Below are 20,320 nucleotides of genomic sequence, written 5' to 3' on the forward strand. Positions count from 1 at the left end.
AGTTCAAGCTTGTTTCGTGTCTCAGGTAGGTCTCCTGAGCCAGTGCGCAGAATCGTGGTTTCAGTAGGAGCACAGACGTGCTGGGCAGACGGCGCAATTCTTCTGTAACAGTGGGCCTCTCGCTTGGGATCTTGCTCTTTCCTCGGGTCTATGAAAAAGTCACCGAGTTACCTGCTTCTCAACCTTTTGTCAAAGGCCTCGCTTGAGAAAGCGGCTGATCATGGTCTGATCTGACTGAGAAGAGGATTTTAAATATCCTTTGGGAACCCATTTGGTTGACCTGTCCTTATTTGACTACTTTTTATTTTTTATGAGACTTTGCCAAAAATCTGCTGTTTACTCATCAAAGCCACATCATTTGAAGAAACTTAAGGCCAGGGTTATAAATATAATTTATGAAGTCACTCAGCAACTGGAGAATGTTTCAACAGATTGGAAAATTAGATTGAATGATGTATCAGGAAAGTTGGCAGGAAGGTCAATGGCTAGAAATATAAATGTCTTTGTGTGAAATGACATGTATTTTGCTTCTGTGCTTTATTGGCACCATGTTTAGAGTATAAGAACACTCATCTTATTAAGGTTAAAATGTCTCTGGGCTTGTGGTACAGTTAGGAAGAGATGTGGAGCGACAACATGAAAATTTTAGCAACCAAAATATTTGGAAGTCTCGGCGTCGGCACTTTACCAGTCAGTTTTTGGGGCGACAAACTTCTCCTTTTTAAGTCTTGTGTTTGATTCATACATATTGTTACCCAAAGATAGGCATGATTAAATTATACATGCAGTTTATATTTGTAGAATATTTGACCTCCAAGATACTCAGAATATTTTCTCAGCCGATCTCTGGTCTCCATCATCATTTTTTTCTCAGTATCCAATAGAGATACGGCCCCCGGCAAGCCATACAAGAATAAAACACAATGTGAATCCGGAGGTCTTGACTCCATGGTCCAGTGAGCTGGTTATAAAATGACAAGGGGACCTGTGAGGCAGAGGAAGTCCACCCTCGGGAAGATGGCCTGTAGATATGAAATGCCGCAGATCAGGCATGAACATGTTATTGGCTTGTGGAGCAAATAATGCACCCTCTTTTGATTTCAACATTAAATTAATAAAGTAGGAAAAGATGGCCCTGCTTGCTTCATAAAACAGTCTTTCATTTCAGAAGCACTGGCTTGACTTCATAGATTGAAAGATTATAATAATATTAATATCTTCCAGAACAGCAGGGTCTCAGAGTTATTTGGTGGCTCAAGGATGGCCCTCTAGATAGTGGTCTCCCTGTGGTTCCTCAGCGTACATGGAAAGACTGTCGTTAGTTAGCACTTTCTGGGCAATTTCAGCCCAGAAGCTTGGGGGGATGCTGGTTTTGTTTGTGCTCTGGGTAAAGAGAAGTTTCAGTCAAGCTGTCAGATGTATACAACTCTCTCCCCTGCCCTCAATCCACTGGAAATAGAATCATTTATATAAAAGAAAATTTGAAAACTCTTCCCCTCCACCCCCCAGCCCTTCCATCCTTCACAAACTCGTCCCAAAGACTCCGAGGAAACCAATATGACAGCACAGGTCTGTCTGTTCCTCTCCTCCCCGCTCGTGTGCGGGGTTCTTAAAATTAGTTATGAACTTAGTATAGAAAATGCAGGTTTTACCATTTTTACCAGAAAAGACTGCTTTTTTGGTGATGGTTTTACAAACTTTTGTCACTGTTCCCTAACAAGGAGTGATCGACTCATTTCACACAGATAAGGCATCTTTGTCCCCAGTAAGGACTTTCTTTCACCCCCATGAGTGTGTGCCTGTGGAGACCTGCGTGGTAGTGTGAAGGCCTACTGTTTTATAAGGTAACCGGTCTCCCCAAATTCAGGGTGATGTTTATAATTAAAATAGAATTTTTATAGAAGAAATACCAGGAAACACTAGCTTTAGATCCCACTATTTATATACTTTTCGCCATTGCTTATTTAAAGGAATAAAATAAATACAAGAGTGTTCTTTTCACGGCCACTGATCGAAATGATGACCATTTGGCCTGCGGTTAAGTGCATGTTTGTTCAAATAAAGTGAATTAAATTTAAAGGCCAGAAATGCTGTGAGAAAAATATAACTGAATCAATTTGAAGTCAGTTGGAAATGACAAGGTTGTTTAAATTTTATCTACAAGTTATGTGCCTAAAATTGTCCCTACAGACTACAGCATTTACTTTCAAACTTCTGACAGCAGCACCCAGTAAGAAATACTTTTCGGTCTTATGAACTGCTACACACACACTCACACATGTGACCACACTTGTGTATTTTATGTCTATCTGGAATTCTATCTCATTTTTACTTATGTCTTTATTTGCATATTTCTAAAGCAATGCATTCATGAAAGAAAGAAAAAAACCTTTATGAAACAATACATAGATGAAGCACTTTGGTAGTGTCTAATCTACCTAATAGCATTTAGTTATGAAAATGTTAGTTAGGATATGCCTAGTTAATTTCTTCATCCACTAATAATCATGATCCATGTTTAAGCAGCAATGCAGATTAAGGCTTACTTTAAGTGATACAAAGTTACTTAGGGAGGAAAAGTTGTTTTTCTTTTCTGAAGTCTAAAATGAATATCTTAGTTTAGTACTAGCCTGAATATTCGTATGTTTATTCATAAATTCACTTAATATAATTTATTACATTTTCCTGTGCATTCTCCTTTATCCCACATATTTATCCTAATTCCTAAAATTTATTTTTAATATGTCCTTTCTTCTGTATTTGGGGAGACACTTGGCAAATATAAGTGGAAGGCCTTGAATATAAGAACTGTACTTTGATGTTAGTTCTGCATTTATTTATCCATTCATTTAACAAATAGTTATTTAGCATTCAGAGACTATGCTAGGCATTATAATGATAACTAATATTTATTGCACATTTAATATGTATTAATATAGTTATAACCTCTCTAGGGAACCTATGAGGGAAGTACATTATTATCTTAATTTCACGTGTGAGGAAAATTGTGCCATAGGAAGGTTGATTGTTCTAGGTCCAATTAGAGCCCAGTTTTAAACCCAGCAGTTCTGACTTCACAACTCACACTCAGAGCTCACACTCATAAGCACTTTCTTCTCAGTCATTTCTGCTGCCATAGAGCAGAAGATGAAAGGCTTCATCCCTCCTTCAGGGAGCAAAACGCAGGGAGTGAACAGACTTCCAAGGCAGTAATCCCACTGCGGTATAATAAGTACTGTGATGTGTCACATGGACTGGTGAGAACAGATGCTTTTGACCCTGGAGGCGATTGAAGTTAATGCAGAAATATTTCAGCAGGAAAAACTAATATTTTATAGCTGTTTCAGGACAGAATCAACTCGTATATTAATAGACTGCTCGACTTCTTATATCTGAATGCACTTGATACTTTTGAGATATAAATATCCATTAAGTATATGTTTTTGGTTTATTTTTATTTTTGGAAAGTACTATTTTTGCCAACAATTTGACAAAATTGCCCAAACTAGTGAATTTAGGGGGCAGTTTGCCAAGTTGTTTCAGAGAATGCTCACGGAATACCCAGGTTGTGGAACTTGGTGAGCGCACTGGCCATGCTACCAGGAACTCGAGGCGTTACAGAAACCATGGATGTGCCCGAGCCTCTAACACTGTTGATAAAACGTTTCCAAGGGAAATCTGTTCGGTTCTCTATTTGCTTTTGCTTTTGGTGTAAATGTGTTTGGAAGATTTTGACTTAGGTTGTGCCTAGCCCCACATTCCAGTACCTAAGACTTTCCAAAAACAAGGAGAGAAGGACTGAGGAGGGAAATGAGATGCAGCTGTGTATCTAATTGTATCTGCTCTTGCATAGATCAGGTAGGTAAAAAGTAGTAAGTCTCCAGGAATCTGTGTTAGGCCAAGCTCCTCCGTTCTCCAGGAATCTGTGTTAGGCCAAGCTCCTCCGTTGACGTGTCCAGGTGTGGCTTGGACAGGGGACTTTAAAAAGTACAGACTGCTTGGTTGTCCCCACTCACTTCATGTTGCATACGTTCCGTGTCCTGCTGTGTCATGTGGCACAAGCAATGCTTTATTGTACACACTAGAAACATAGCTGTCTGTGAGGGAAACGTTTCATGTAATAAATTGCATATTTGGGGTACATGGAATGTGTGTTCTATAGTAGAGTTTGCATGGCCCAGAATTTCAGTTTCCAATATTTCATTGTTTTCAGTAGGTTGAACGAAAAGATCTTAAGTATAATGGGAATCGGGCTTTTAACATGTGGTCTGTCAGGGCCTGCTGCTGACTGATCAACAAAGCTAGGACTCCTAATTCTCAGAAAAATAAAAAAATATGCATTAGGTGTCTTCTTGGTGTCCCGGATTCCTGTATATCCCCCAGTGAACCACAAAGCACGAGACGTATAGATTCTGCTCCCAACGAGTTTACTGTTTGATCGGGAGAAAGGTTTTATAGGAGCACAATATAAGATGAAAGTGTCATAAATGTGAACTAGAACTAGTGCCGTTTTCATTCAAAGGAGGGAGAAAGTATTGCCAACTGCAGTGTATATACATGTACACATAATAGATAGTCTTTTAGTGCAGTGCAGGATATGCAGCAGCCACATTTGTCTACAAATGTTATTCTTGTATGTGCGTTTATATTTGCAGAGTACATTAATTCCCTTCAGATGCTCAGTTCTATCCACCCCATTCTACAAACATGCTGCATGCATAGGCTGTCTTTCCTAATAAAGAAATATTATAATAAAAGAGAGGTTTTATTAAACTAATGCAATAACAACATTTTCTTTGAGGATTTAACACATCATTTTTAATAATAAAAATCAAATTGTCATTGTTGTGCCCTGTAAATCTTTTATTCAAATCAGACTAAATACACGGGCTTCGTGGCTAAGCAGTGCTCTGGGGGGAAGGGGGAAGGGGAGGGGGCGAGTATTTTTAGCATTACACAGATGAATTTCAGCAGTCAAGTTCATAGTGCGGTTGTAGATTATGAATATGGGGCCCAGGGAAACCTGTTTACATTCGTGAGCAGAGGGGAAAAGGCCCCTTAGGAGCGTCTAGAAGGAAATGAGATTGGCGATGAGGAGAGAACGGATTCTATTAGGTCAGCTTGCAGAATGTAGGGTGTCAGCACATGACTGTGCAGCCGATTTCTCAGCCTCAGTGAACTGCGTTGACAGCCGAAGTTTAGGCTTCCCTTTGTGTGATTAGGCCTGGAGTTTGGTGTTACCTGGTCTTCGGAGGATACCAGGTTTTGGCTCTTATGTCAGCTGGAACCAGACATTTCAGAATTGTGTGAAAATCAAGGCTAACAAATAATCATGCAGAAGGGGTGGTGAAAGGTGAGGAGTCTGTGGAGGCCTTTGTTTTCGTTGGTATTTCAGGGAAGTGGGTGATAGGCGTACTCAGGCAGGGTGCAGCGCTGCCCATGTGATTTCCAAGGCCCCTTCCATCTTTGACCCTCTGTGATTTCAGTTTGTAAATTGGGGGTCTATGTGCCTTTTAACCTTGCTTATTGTTTATGACATTGTTTTCTTTTTCTTTTTTTTATCTTCACCTGAGGACATTTTTCCATTTTTTATTCAGATTGAGTGGGAGGGAGAGAAAGGGAGAGAGAAACATCGATGTGAAAGGGACACATCGAGTGGCTGCCTCCCACATGACCCAACAAGGGCCGGGGACAAACTGCAACCCAGGTACGTGCCCTTAGCGGGAACCGAACCCGGGAGTCTCTGGACCGCAGGCCGATGCTCTAACCGCTGAGCCAAAGCGGCCAGGGCTATGACATCATTTTTTAAAAGCAATATAAAAGTATGAACTAAAACAGTATATTTTTATACTCAACACTACATAGCTAGGACTCCCAAATCAATGTTTCAACTCATACGTCTTTTCACATCTTTAAAGAGCTGTAACTGGATTTTGAAGAGAACCATCATTAAATAGCTTACATACATTGTTCATACGTCCAACAATTAATAATTAAAATATATTATGAAGGGAAAGGGCTTATTCTCTCTAACATATGCAGTCTAACCATTTCTAAAGACAGGTTAAGCACACGGCTTTACTTTGAGCATAACACTCAGCTGTCTTTGGGGTTTGTATAACATTCTGACAACTCCCTTCGTTTAGGTTGGAGCCCAACACTTGCAGACTAGTTAGTTGCTTTATATGATAGCTGAGTATTTTGGGGGATTGAGTTACTTTAAAGATATATGATAAGAAATATGTGAACACTGCAAGTTATCTTTTATACCTCTGACTTCAGCGGCCACACACAGAAATACAGTTCACAGAAATGGAAACAGTCTCTAGCTAGTTTGAGGTTTTTTCCAAAGAGAAGCACTGGGGTTTGGCTGGATCAGTTTCCTCAGTACACACCTGGTGTATATCACTTTAAAAAATAAATTATGCCTCATTAAATTACAATTAAATGGAATCACGATCATTTGTTTTTCTGGAAGGAAGATGTTTTGCATATTGAAAGCCTAATTTGTTGCAGGTGACAAAAAGGCTGAACAGATTATCTAATATCACTTCATTTGGGGGTAATGTTTGCTAGTTAGTTTGTGTATCCTCCAGTAGTTCAGAATGATATTCATGTGGACGGTGTTATTTCCACTTCAAAATGTCTCCTACCACTTTATCAGTTGTTGTACTCTTTTAATGAAACAGAAATTCCTCTTGGTATTCTGGATTAGCCATGTTCTTTTTTTTCTTCAAATGTTCGGGTACTGTCCAGTCCCCGGCCACCTCCCCCTTTGCCCGGTCTCACCATCTCTACAATCGTGTACTCTGTGTATTTAAAATCCCAGCCACGTTCAGTTCCACCTCTTCCAAGACATTGTCCCTGAGTCCTGTCATTGCAGTGATTTCCCCCTCGTCTGAGCTGAGATGGCAGTAGTTCTGTCTGGAGTTTATGCCACTTGTCGTCTTTAACATTGTCCTATAAACCCTCCTATAGTAAACTCCTTGTGGCAGAACCTGTGTCTTAATGAATCTTTTCATTTCATTCTGCACTTTGTATCAAGTCGCAAATAAGAAATGAATGAACAGACTGATCTGTCATTCTTTGGTAATAGGTATATTGAATTTGGGGGTTCTCCAGATAGTCAGTGGGAGATAGAGCCCAATCCTAGAGAATTACCAAAAGTGTGCGAGCTATGAAGAACAGCTATCTGTTAAAATTGAGTCAGTAATGACCTTGACTATTACTGTCGGTCCCTGAGTGCCTGGGGAGGTCTGAGGGGCTCAAGCTCAGTGTCCCTAAAACCTGGCCCAGGTTTAGGTTTTCTTATTGCTGTCTTAAAGATTAAGGGCCCATCACAGCAGTTTCTCACCTGTCCCAGGCAAGGTCTCAAGAGCTAATGCAGAAACTTAGAAGTAAATTTTATAGAGCCATTCATGGTAATATTTCCCAAACATTTCTGAGTATTAGCATGTATTTTGCACACTAATGATTTGGGACAAACTGCAAATTGTTGAAGAAGTATGGAAATCATAATCATTTAAATAAGAAAGCTCATCGACAGAAATTGCATATTCAGAAACTGTAAGGTCATTTGATTTATTACAAATATTCTTTAAAATACTAGAAATAGTAAGTACATTATTATTATTTTTTTTTTTAATTAGCCTGAATGATTTGCAAAGATAACCTCTATTAGCAACCAAGCTAGATGACATTATGTTAGCTCTTGTTTGGGGTTTTGAATTATTTTGCTCCTGCTGAATTTTCTGCCAACTTCATATATTCTTTGCTGGGGCTGGAAATACCATGAAGCTCACAAAATCCCCCATTAAAAGGCTGGAGAGAACGCCAAGCTGAGGTTCTTTTTTCCCGACTCCCTTCATTTTTCAGCAGCTTGTAACCCAAGAGCTATTTGTGCCTGGTGTCTTTCTACCCTGTGCAGAGGTTCGTTCTACATGTTTCCTGGTCTTACATAACCTCAGCTCCCACTGAGGAGGGACTTGTTTTACTCTCTCCCTTGAGAAGGCTCTGTTGCCTATGAGGAGGAAAATACTTCATGACTACTTTACTCAATACTTGCAATATGTTTTAATAGGATTACTGATATGGAAGTTTAATGGGCAATATCCTGGTTAATTTATTAATTTCCCTCAATTTTCACATTTTCAATATTCATGACCCGTCTATTCATAAAAGTACACCCCCCCCCCCCCGTGCCCAGGTGCCACATTCTCTGTATCTCAGGCTGCATAATGGGACTGTCCAAGTGACATCTCCTGCTTGGCGGGTTGATGATTAACATGCCAGACAATATAGTGGCAAGGGCTTTAGAAATATTTATGTGTGATAAATTATTAATTTATGCTCTATTCAAGACAGTTTCAATATGATAAATGTTTACTAATCTTGATAATTAGATGGGGCAATTGGTGGTGTATCTAAGTTATGCCATAGATTTTCTTCTGATTTTTCTCCCTCATGATAATTTTCAGCTAACTAAATAAGCTCCCTCAGCATTTATGAGCCTACAGAATTTGGACTCTATTTTTAAACATCCCAGTTTAAATAGTTAAAAGCTCAAAAATAACCAAAATGAAAAAGGCTCAACAAAACCACTAGAACTCTTCTTATGCTCACCCATTAGCCACTTGTTATTGAAAATGTCTGGGGTAAAAAGAATCTGCTTTGGGACCGTGGCTACACAGATGAGACTGTAAGTAAATAATTTAGAACAGTGTTCTCATTCTCTGGGGCAATGCATGGAGGCGGCCTGGCCACCTTGTTGGTTTGAGACTTTATCTTCAATTAGGCAAATGAAACAGAGGCAACAGTATATTCCACCAGCCTTTTAAAATACAAATACTGTGTCTCGTTCACTTCAGAAATGATGCTGGTGAGCAGTCATTTACAAGAATGCTCGGTCTTGATTTTCTTAGAGATGGATTCGCTTCCCCATGCGATCTGTCCAACGTGTAAAAAAATGCAGAGGAAGGAACTCCACAATTTCAATGTGGAAAAAAAGTAAACTAAGCAAAACAAGAGGAAAAAAAATCACTCTGAAGCAGAGTGATGTTTTTTAATTGATGAAGAATGTGAACAAACAATTTTTACCTGGTCTATTAGAACACGAGTGTTTGTTAATTCACTATTTTGTGTGCAAATTCTTAGCCATACTGTACAGCACGTGAAAATAGTTTTGTAGAAATTTACAAACTTTGCTATTGAGACATCTTAAGTATAATCATAACTAGCATAAAGAATATATCTCTGTGTAGACCCTACAGCTCTTCCAGATTTGGTAGTCTGAAATATATTAAAATGCTAAAATTACTTATGAGAGAAGAGGGGCAGGAGGAGAAAGTGGGGGAGGGCGAGGAGAAGGAGACCAACTTATCCTTTATGTGCAGAGTTCATCATTAATGAATGCTCAGGAAATATTAATCCTAGTGTCTTGTTGGTATTGGAGATTAGTATTGATTTTAAATTCACTTCCTTCATGGAGATTTTTATCTCAGAAACAAATTTATTATTAATATTTCAGGTTGCTTAGTGCCAGGCTGAAGTGACTTAGTTTTAGAAAGAGAATCAGTTATCAGTTCTTAGATTGCATACCATTTTTCTGGAAGGCAAATGTGTCACTTGTTGCTTCTAAAAGCATGATAAGAAATCTGGATTTTCTTAGACCCATTTTTCTAGTAGAGTATTTTTACATAGACATCCTACTTTGTTCTTTCCTTGGGCATGCATGCACACAGACGCACACTGGCTAACATCTCTTCTAGCTTCATTGTATGGCATATTTTATTCTCATTTGTAAAGACATCTTTAATCAAAGGAACAAGACACCCAACTTTCAGAACTGTGTGATGCACAGTGCTTGTAGGTTCTTTATAGTAAAAATTGCTTTACCTATTCTAAATTGTGGTTACCTTCTTGGAGTACAGATAACTGTGGGATACACACTCCTGTAAGTGACATTGCTTACATTGTTTTATAATGCATTACTTTATTTTCAAAGTCTGCCTAACTTATCCTGAAAATTTCTGGCCAAGCAGGAGATGAATTATTCCTCTTGCATCCAATGCCTTTTGTAGGTAAGCCATATATTACAAATCTGATAGTGTTTCTTTTGCATGAATATTCACCTCAGTGGAAATGTCCTTGGCATCGATTTTTCATGATTTGGGGTTGCCCCATCTGTTCTAAGATACAGAGGTTAACATCTCCCCTCTTTCTGGGGGGGTGATCTTAGGCCTTGACTTGATAGTGTCCTGAGAATGGATCTTAGCGGGGAGTGTAAAGAGACGCCTCTGTGTGATAATCTGACAAGTGTGTTTTTGCCCAAAGTACAAGGTTCTAACTTTGGTCTCCAGCCTTTTCTTATGTCCATACTACTTTTCTCCACTCTTGTCAACTTTTACTGTGTGTGTGTGTGTGTGTGTGTGTGTGAATTCTGTCATTAGAGCACAGAAAACCACTAATTTCTTATTTAAAGCTTTCTATTTGGATAAGTCACACATTCAGAAGGTTTCTGAGCCTACCATGGCGTTCTCCAATTGTGCTCTGGTCCTTCACGAGATGTGACTACATTTCCATTCTTCTAATGATGGGATCAGAGCTTCCCCCTGAGGGCAGCTCATAGAAATGTTTGGGTGCCCTCTGGGACGTAAGCAAGGATACCTGTTACGTATGTGGATTGAGACGCTATCAGAGGGTTAATACAAGTTATAGCCATTTACTTTGTCTTTTTTTTTTTTTTTTTTTTGCTATTAGGAACATTTATATTGAAAACAGTGGCCAGTCACATAGAAATTCAGCCAAACTTTTTTTTTTTAAGTCGATGTAAATCTCCCATGCTGTTTAAATGTCGGAACTAAATTTACCAAACTTGGCAGATTTTTCAAGCTGAGCAGGACTGCCAAGTGTTCCCAATTTCAAGCAGAGAGTTCTAACAGTTCCTGAAATACTTGTAGGAGGCACCTGGTGGTAATTGCAGCTTCACAATCCTTTCCCCAGCGCCTACCTTGCTAGCTGGCATCCCCGTACACCAATGATTATTACTGTGATGATAAAGTGTCAGAACAGAACAGTCCAAAATAAGGCACAGCCCCCGGAAGGCAAGCGCATTCCCGCCCAGCCTTCCTGCTGGAGGACCCTCAGCAATTAGACTGAGGTTCTTGACATCACAGCCAGCTGCGCACCCCCAGCAAACACGGGGGAGAGGAGGGCCAGGAGGCAGAACCCACACACCAGCACGTATGACTCGGCCTGTTTCTTTCCGTTGAATCAGGGATTGTTGTCTGAGATTCTCCGGAAGGAAGAAGACCCTCGGACAGCCTCTCAGTCTCTCTTGGTCAACCTGAGGGCCATGCAGAACTTCCTCAACCTTCCGGAGGTGGAGCGGGATCGCATATACCAGGACGAGAGAGAGCGGAGCATGAACCCCAATGTGAGCATGGTCTCGTCGGCCTCTAGCAGTCCCAGCTCCTCCCGAACCCCTCAGGTGAGATCCTTGCTCCGCTGACTTTTCACTCTTTGCCGTGGAAACATCTTGCCTTCACGGATACTGTGTTTTCCCTCGAAAACAGAGACGTAATTCAAGGATTTCTGAATCCATTGAACATGTTGGTCAGAGGATATGAAACTCTGACCACATGGAATGGGTTGTCCTTTACCATATCATGTGCCATTTTTCTTCCTTTAGGGACAGAAAGGAGTATTTCCCCAGGCTGCAGGAGAGAGGAGTGGGTGGAGGGGTAGCTGTCGATGTCTACATACAGCTGGTTAGGTATCAAGGAAGGAGGAGGGTTCGTGTTGAAGCTGCTCTCATAGCAAGCACACTGCTGTTCCTTACATCGTTTATTTATTTGGGTGGGGTAAGGAAGTTGGGGGCAGGGGACAGAGGAGTCGTCCAAGGTTTGCTTTATGCAATCCAGGAAAGACAGAATGGGAGAGGAACCTGTGAGTGACGGAAGCACATGTGGGCAGCCACTAGATCAGAAGGCCCAGGTCATTCAGCGAGCCCGTAGAAAGTAGCTGTGGAAAGGGAAGCCTTCATTATTTTGCTTCCTAGAGTGATCTCCCCCAGGACTCTAGGACTCAGCTTCCACCCCTCCCTTCTCCACAATGTAAACACATTCTGTTCTCAGCTCCTCCTGCAAATGCACACATCTGTTCATTCTGGGTGCTTCGGAGATCAGGGTCAGAGGCTCCAGTCGGCCCCCAGCCGGCGTTCTCCGTTCAGGTCCGAGCCCACTCATTCCTAGCTCCCTGCCTATTTCCCTGACACTGTTACTACTCACCGGAGTTATGATACAGCCATCTCATCTTACTGTTGCCAGGATGGTTGCAAGTTCCCTCTGAGTGATAGTTCTCAAGACACTTCACAGATACACATTCGTTCAAATTAGGAAAATGGGTACTTTGGACCCAAAGGATTTTTTGCTTAGATATTATAGCTTTTTGGTGATGGTGTTTTTTATTTTTATAAGTTTGTTTTCTGTTAAGTTCCAAGGAACTGATTAAGCATAGAAGCAACATTTTATTCTAGTAGAAATTTGTGAGCTTTTTCAAGTACATCTATTTTTTTTTCCACAAATCTTAACTTTTTATAATTTTGCACTCTGTAATAGATTTTTAATTGAAGATCATTTTCTGTCATGTACTGCCACATTGTGATACTTACACTTTAGTCTTTAGTGAATTATGAGTCTTAATTACTGTTAAACCAAAAATAAGTCTCTTGACTGCTTAGTTTGGACGAATGTAACCAAGCTTTTATATAGGATTTTTTCTTTTCTTTTTCAGTTTTGGAGCAGACGTATTAAGCTATTGAGCTGGACGAGTTGTTAATTTGTACTAATATTTACTTCTATTAAATTTGTCAATATTTTTCCTACTTTTGAAGTCCATTAAACTATTATAGGAGAATTCAGCTATGCTTCCTGGCTGTTTAACCAGACACCTCAGCAAATTCCTCCTACTTGTTAGAAAATCATTCAGGTCTGTGTGCTTTGCTTTCTGCTCCTTCATAATATTTTTCTAGCAAGATATCGTAGGCATCCTTTCAAAGACCTGATAGCTTTCAGAGCTAACCCAACCTACAAGTCTATACAGGGTCAGGATGTTGCTTTTTCAATAGCGCAGAATCCCACCTAGAAAATTCCTAGGTTAAAGGCGCCCTTTTGGGACAAGTATAACAGGACAATTAATCATTTAATTTCACAGTTTTGAGATTTATGAAAATAAATATAAAAAGTTTTTCTCTAAATATTTTCGAGAATACAGGTATGGCACTGGCATTTCACATTCTCTGGAACATTCTTGGTTTTCTGTTGGTTAAACATTGAGAAAGGGGAAGTTGTTAAAGTCATTTAAAACATTTCATGATTACCTGCTTACTCAGTGTTCTTCACAGACAGTCCCGACAGCAGAGCCGTAGCTGAGTGAAGCTGTCAGGCCAGAGCGGTGTTAGCGATACCCACCGACTCAGCCTTGGGGAGGAGTCAGCAGCGTAGGGCACAGAGGTAGCCCTTCCACAGGTGCAATGGAGATTATTTTCCAGACCCTGTCAGCACTTGATTATTGGTTTAAAACAAATTGGAGAAATTTCAGATTTGAAATTAAACCTCTAGAATCTCTTCTCATAACGCTTCAGTTGGCCAGTGTTTTTTGATGCACTTAATAATAACAAAATGACAATAAGAAGGTAGGGTGATTTTTTTTTTTTTCTCTTTAATTCTCACTTGTGGATATTTTTATATTTAGCTTCAGACAGAGTTGGGTGGGGGGAGAGAGAGAAGCATCGATGTGAGGGAGAGACATCCACTGGCTGCCACCCTCATGACCCCAACCGGGGCTGGGGACAAAGTGCAGCTGAGGTACATGCCCTTGGCTGGAATCAAACCCGGGACTCTTTTGTCCGCAGGCTGATGCTAACTGCTGACCCAAACTGGCCAGGGCAGAGTGATCATTTATTGAGCACTTATTGTGGATCCGGTATTGTGAGCACTTTGCATGAATTGGATCTTCACCATTTTACATTGTTATCCCCATTTTACAGATGAGAAAGCTGAGGTTTACAGATTGAATACCCTGTCAGTGGTCACATGGCTGAGTGATAGAGCTAGGATTGAACTCTGGTTATTCTAAGTCCAGGGCCTGGGCTCCTAACCATCTATTTTAGTGCCTTGAGGGCTTTCATTTTAGCCCCCAGGGTTCTGGAGATTTGATCAGTCAGGTAAGGTGAGATAGTCAGTAAGGCTAATATGAAACCTGAATTGAGAAAGGCAGAAATAATATGCTGAAACATGCACTTAACAAGAAAAGTACTGTGCTTTCACTAGAAATTTTGAGAAGAAAAAGGAGTTTCTTGGAAAAAAATGATGGACAATTGGATTGTTACGGGAAGACTCCAGACTCGTGGGCAAGAAGATACCTGTGGAAACAGCATCAGTATAAAGTGGAGATTATGGAGGCGGATTAGCACAGCAGTCCTGAGCCCGTGCTTTGGAGCCCGGAAGACCTGGGTTCAGAATAGAGTTGTCTCACTTGCTGTGTGTGTCCTCCAGGAGGTCCTCATCTGTAAAATGAAAATAATAATAATGTCTAACTCACTGTCTTCTTAGGAGGATTGAATGAGATAACAAAAATAAGAATACCTGCCCTGGCCAGTTTGGCTCAGCGGTTAGAGCGTTGGCCCTCTGACCAGAGAGTCCTGGGTTCGGTTCCTGCTAAGAGCATGTACCTCGGTTGTAGTTTTTCCCCAGCCCTGGTTATGGTCGTGTGGGTGGCAGCCACTTGATGTGTCTCTCTCACATCAGTGTTTTTCTCTCTCTCTCTTCTTCCCTCTCTCCCTCCCGCTCTATCTCAAGACACATGCAGAAATGTCCTCAGATGAGGATTAAAAAGAAAAAAATACCTGGCACATAAAAAGTACAGTATAAATTATTTTTTGTAGTAATTAGAATATAATTGGAGACAAGGAGGTCAAAGGAGAATGGCAAAAGTCACTGAATGCTCTTAGGAATCAAAACTTTCCTGGAAATTTAGGCCATTACCTCTGGCTTCCGGGTCACTGAGAATTGTCCCACAGTGCCCAGGCTCCATGCCCCGTCTTTCCCCAAAACCTGCACATTCTCAGCTCAGGGCACCCGCAGAGGGACAGTGGTGATGTGGGGACTGCTCTCTTGGTTTGAAATTAAGGGTGAGTGGAGACGAAAAGGAAAAACAGTCCATTTTAGACCAAATCAGCTGGCCATGCTCGTGAACCCGAGGACCGGGCGGATTCCTGCTGCCTGGGACGCCCAGCTCCCGGTACACACCAGGGCAAGTGCTCTGACCGGCTTTTGTACCAAGTAGCTCCAAACGTTTTGGGGTTATCCTAACCCCAAGAAATACAGACACCTTCTATATTGTCCTTCATTTGTCCCTGAAGCTGAGGGGAAATCATTCAATTAAAACGAGCACAGCAGAATACATAAAACCACAATATGAGTTTAAGAAAATGAAAACGCCACATCAAAGGCATTCTGAAGCCTAGTTTTATGAAATGAAATTTTGTTTCATTTCCACTGATTTCCTAGGTGAAATTAGGTGACTGTCTGGGCAGCATAACGATGATAATGATGGTAAACCATACATACTCGAATGACATACGTAAAACTTTAATAAAGAAAGAGAGCGACTCGGGAGTGCATTGAATTGAGTAATAATTTATTATTTAGAGACCTCTACCCATTTACTCATTTTTTTTTTTTTTTCTGGAAGAATTGGCTCTTCCTCCAAGGTGTGCCACTTCTGGAAAGAAAAAGGTAACTCTGAGTGTGTCCTGCTTCTTTATTAGTGAGGGGATGGCTTTCAGCTACACAGTAGCCATCCTACCTGTGAACGGGCACGGATTCTGCGGGAAGGGACAGGGTTTGCAGGACTGCATGTCCTATAGGAATGCACTGCAATTATTTCCAATCACAATTAACCTGATTAGAATAATGGACAGGAAGTGTCCCTCTGTAGCTAATGCAGTTTGGCATCAGCTGACTGAAATCCTTTGATAATTTCTGCACAGATGGCTGGGCTGAATGCAGCACTTTTTAAATTATTATTTTCATGGTCTCTTGGTAGGCCAAAACCTCGACACCGACAACAGACCTCCCCATTAAGGTGGACGGCGCCAACGTCAACATCACAGCTGCCATTTATGACGAGATCCAACAGGAGATGAAAAGGGCCAAGGTGTCTCAAGCCCTGTTTGCCAAAGTGGCTGCAAATAAAAGTCAGGTGAGTGGTTTTTAAAAGAGCAAAAGTGAGAACTGGAATTAGACTGTTCTCCTCCTCCCACCAATAAAAATACATCTGTTCCTATAATAATAATAACAATAATAATCCCTAGGGAATCTGTCATGTTCTGAGTTTTGCTCTAGAGTTTGCTTTTATTCCCACTGGAGTTCAAAATAGAGACTAAGTCAAAACCCAGATTTTTGTCTTTTAAGAATTGTTTGAAAAAGAATCAGCCTTGAATGATTTCTCTTCTAATTCTAAACACCTCTCTCTCTCTCTCTTTCTTTTTTTTTTTGTTTTTGGTATTTGAACTAAACTTTGTATGTACAAAACAGCATCTTTCTGAGACCACGTTTTAGCCACGTCTCATCGCCTCTCTTATTCCCATCAGGAGAACGACTGACTTGGTTATAATAACTGCTTTTCTCCGGCCCCAGAGACACCTTGTGATGTCAGGTGTTTCTTTTATGTATAGAATACAGTTGTTTTTCCAGGAGAAAACACACATGGGGAGTCCAGGGTGAGTGCTAAAATCTTTAGCAGAAAAACATAGACGCGTACCCAGTGCAGTATTTCAGAGTGCTAGGATTGTGGGGAGTGGGATGCTCCAGGGAAAAGGGTAGACAGATGCTTCGGTTTTTTTATTTTTCATTTCTGAAAGCAGCAACAGTTGATGGGATCTACTATCTGTTTCAAATCCTTTAAAGGGGCAACTACCACCCTACCCTAGAATGGATTAGGTCGAGGTGCCTACTTATTTATCCCTGAGATGAGCACTTACCTAATGCATGGTGGAGGAACAGAATTTGTTGAAGCATAATTTTGAGAGTCCTTTGATTCTGATCTTTATTTCCTCTGTGTCCTTTCAAAACCAGTCATTTCATCCTTATGTGTGTAAGGGGTACTAGGGTACATCATCTCCCTGACAGAGCTTCTGTTGTATGCTATAAAGAAAGGAGATCACTGAATATTGTGTTTCTGTTCACCAAGAAGGGTTGCAATAAAAATCAAGTTTTAAAAATGATATATAGTTAAATGTTATATTTAGACTAATTATATGGTTTGGGGCTTAGCCGTTTTTTACCTGTAGTTTGGCAGTAACCTGACTTAAGTTATTTTTCAGATGTTGATAAAGGGATAGAATATCAAGGCACTTTGAAGACGATGGAAATATTTGTTTCCCTTTTCAATTTTAATGTAGTAATCTTTTCATATTATTCTTATTATCTCTCATCAATGAAATCATTGAAACGCAGTTTGCTGAGATTTGATGTCCAACCGTAGTAGGAAATACATGAAAAGAAAATACCATGAAGCCTTCCTAAACTGTTAAATGCATAAAATCCCAAGTACCACATGGCAAAATATAATGAGAGTTGGAGCTGTTAAACGAATAAAGCTGTTAAATGCATAATGCCACTTGGCAAAACTACTGTGCATTTAATGGTTTTCCACTGTGTAATAAAGGACATATGTGGTGAATGTGCAGCGAGTATAAAAGCTACACAATTGATTTTGCAAACCTGCCCCTTAGTTGTGACTTGACGTAAATATCAAAGTTTCACTCAGTCCTTTTTTTTTTTTTTTTTTTTTTTTTAATAAGAAGCTTTCAAGAAAAAATGAAGACCACAGTCTGAGGACTGGATTCAAAATGCCTGTAATCTTCCTATTGACTTGGCACCATGGCTTCTGGAAATAGTGATGCCTTCAGCCTCCAAAAATAATTCAGGTGGCTGATTGGAGCTGTGCCTGCCAGTTGGCGCACACTGAGCTCCGAATCTGTGATGCCTCCTGAAGAACTCAGTAGCCCTGCTTTTGTAGGATCTGGAGGGAAATGTGGTTCTGGGAATTAGTGTGCTGAAGGGTGAGACGGAGCCTACGTGGGCACGAGGGCCTTTGCAGTTTTTCTTTTTCTCTGGGACAGTGGTCTGTCTCATTCTCATTTAGGAATGGGGAACCTTACTGTGTAGCTGACAAGACCGGCAAATCAAGTGCTAAGATTTTTTAAATGGTAATTTAACATAAGACATTTCAAAGTCAATTTAATGTGGGACATCCACTGCATTTTGTGAGTACCAGCTTCCACTTCATAAAAGAGCATATTTAGTGAAGTCAGTTGCGTGATTTGGTGCTTTGCATGTGTATGATAAGATGTATATACATGACTGATAGTGGGGCTTTGGCCAAAGTACTCAGCCTCTCTGGGCAGCAGTGGGAAGAGGTCACTCTCTTCCCCGGACCATAGGACTGAGAGAATAAAGGTTTTCCCCTCCCCACCTGTATTCCCTTTCCTCCCTTTATTATGTCTCCTTGGAGAGGTCAGACGTTCGTGCAGTGACTGAGGAGGCAGATGACTAGCAAGGCTCTCTACTCTCTTGGATGTGGAATCAGGAGAACCTTTTCCTAGGAGCGCTTGTGAAGTGGAGACGTCTTGGAACCATGAAGGCTCAGTTCAAATGTACATCGTGGCCCCTCCCCTTCCATTTCAAATATCTTTTAAAATAGAAATAAACCCTCCATTAAACCTCATTTACTCCTTGGTATCAATTGCTGTCATCAGCTATTAAGAATCATACCTAACACTGTGTGTGAGGCAAGCTTTGAATGAGAAGTAGGAAAAAAAAAAAAAGGAGAGTTTTCCAGAGATTACAGGTTCTGGGCCAAGAGGGTCCCTGAGGGCTGTACGTGTTTAAGGACCTGATGGGAGTGGGGTTCAGGAAAGGAGCTGAAAGAATGACCAGCTTTTGCAGTTTTGCATGTGGTCCTGTTGGTGGAAATATATCCCTGGAAAGTGTGTGTTTCCCTGGCATGTGCGTCACATCAGGATGCATTTTGGGTGGTAGACCACCCCTTCCTCCTAACCAGCTCTGGCTCCTTTGATCAGTCTGACATTCAGATCCATTGGCTCTCTCCTGTCTGACTCTTGCCCCTTTCTTCATGGGAGAAGCATCAAAGAAGGAAGAGCAGAAAAAATAAGTAAGAGGGAAAGTATGTTTATGTACATTTCACCTTTCACTTTTCCTTTATTTTCAATTTAGGATTAATTTTAAGGGGTGTGTGTGTGTGAATTCTGAGGGTTATCTCCCTTTTCTTTCTGCAGAATATTCAGATTGTTGGTCTTCATGGGATAGGATGCATTATGGTCAGTGATTAGTAGGAGCCATAATGTAAGGCATATAAAACATCTGCATAACTTCAGTTTGACCCTTACATACAAAGGATCACCAGGGATGAACACCCCAGAGTGCAGACTGAGTGCCACACGATCTCCTTGCCCTTGGATAGCTCCTTGCAATCTTCCTATCCCTCTTTCATTCCTTAGGATTGTGTTCTCCCCTTGCTCCCTAACTGCAGCTTTTCATGTGATCTGGAAGTGAATCCAGAGGGAGGAGGAACGGTAGCCAGCGGGCTCTCCACGGCAGTCCTCCAGGGCTAAACACATGCACAAAAACCTCAGAAGGGCACTGGGTTTGCTTTTTATTGGGGAGTTGTGGTGCCTTGCTTTCTCTATTAAGAATGTAGAGAAAAGCAGAGAGTGCAAACAGGAGAAATGGACAACCTGGCTGTGAACCTCATGCAGATGGGGCATAAAAAGGCCAACCCATGAGGCTGCTGGGATAAAAGAAAGGGAGTGAGCTGGGGGTAAACAGGGACTCATAGGGGTGTCAGAAGAGATGACACAAGGATGTCCTTGTTTTCACCCATGTTAATGACCTCTGCCAATCTTGGAGTTCTTCTCCCGACACACAAGCTACAGGAACTACCTTTAGGATCAAGGTTAGGGGAGTCCTTACTCCTGCTGCGTGCAGAAGTGACGTGGCTGGGGAAGAGGACTTTCTGGCCTCCAATACAGAATTCTGAAATCATTTCCCCCACGTAAGCTGTGTTCTCCATGGAGATTGGGGTCAGTAGTTTCTATGTTTTATATATATTGGTATCAGGTAGATTCTGTGTACTGATCTTTATTTCTTATCATTGTTATTTCTTTATTTCTTATCTTGCCCCCCCCAATATATTTTATGTTCTCACCTAGTGACTTAACAAATTGTATTCTTAG

General features: G+C 40.9%; 1 protein-coding gene across 3 annotated transcripts in view; it reads left to right on the forward strand.

Moving 5' to 3' along the window:
- SATB2 (SATB homeobox 2) overlaps positions 1 to 20,320 on the forward strand; it is a 190,936-nt gene that overhangs the window by 121,425 nt on the left and 49,191 nt on the right. For all 3 annotated transcript variants that reach the window (XM_036254224.1, XM_036254225.1, XM_036254226.1), the window contains 2 exons: positions 11,276 to 11,488; positions 16,108 to 16,263. In XM_036254224.1, the coding sequence (XP_036110117.1) occupies positions 11,276 to 11,488; positions 16,108 to 16,263 (369 nt within the window). The remainder of the gene's footprint in view (positions 1 to 11,275; positions 11,489 to 16,107; positions 16,264 to 20,320) is intronic.

This window comes from Molossus molossus, unplaced genomic scaffold (genome assembly GCF_014108415.1).
Source record: "Molossus molossus isolate mMolMol1 unplaced genomic scaffold, mMolMol1.p scaffold_m16_p_11, whole genome shotgun sequence".
NCBI classification, from domain to species: domain Eukaryota; kingdom Metazoa; phylum Chordata; class Mammalia; order Chiroptera; family Molossidae; genus Molossus; species Molossus molossus.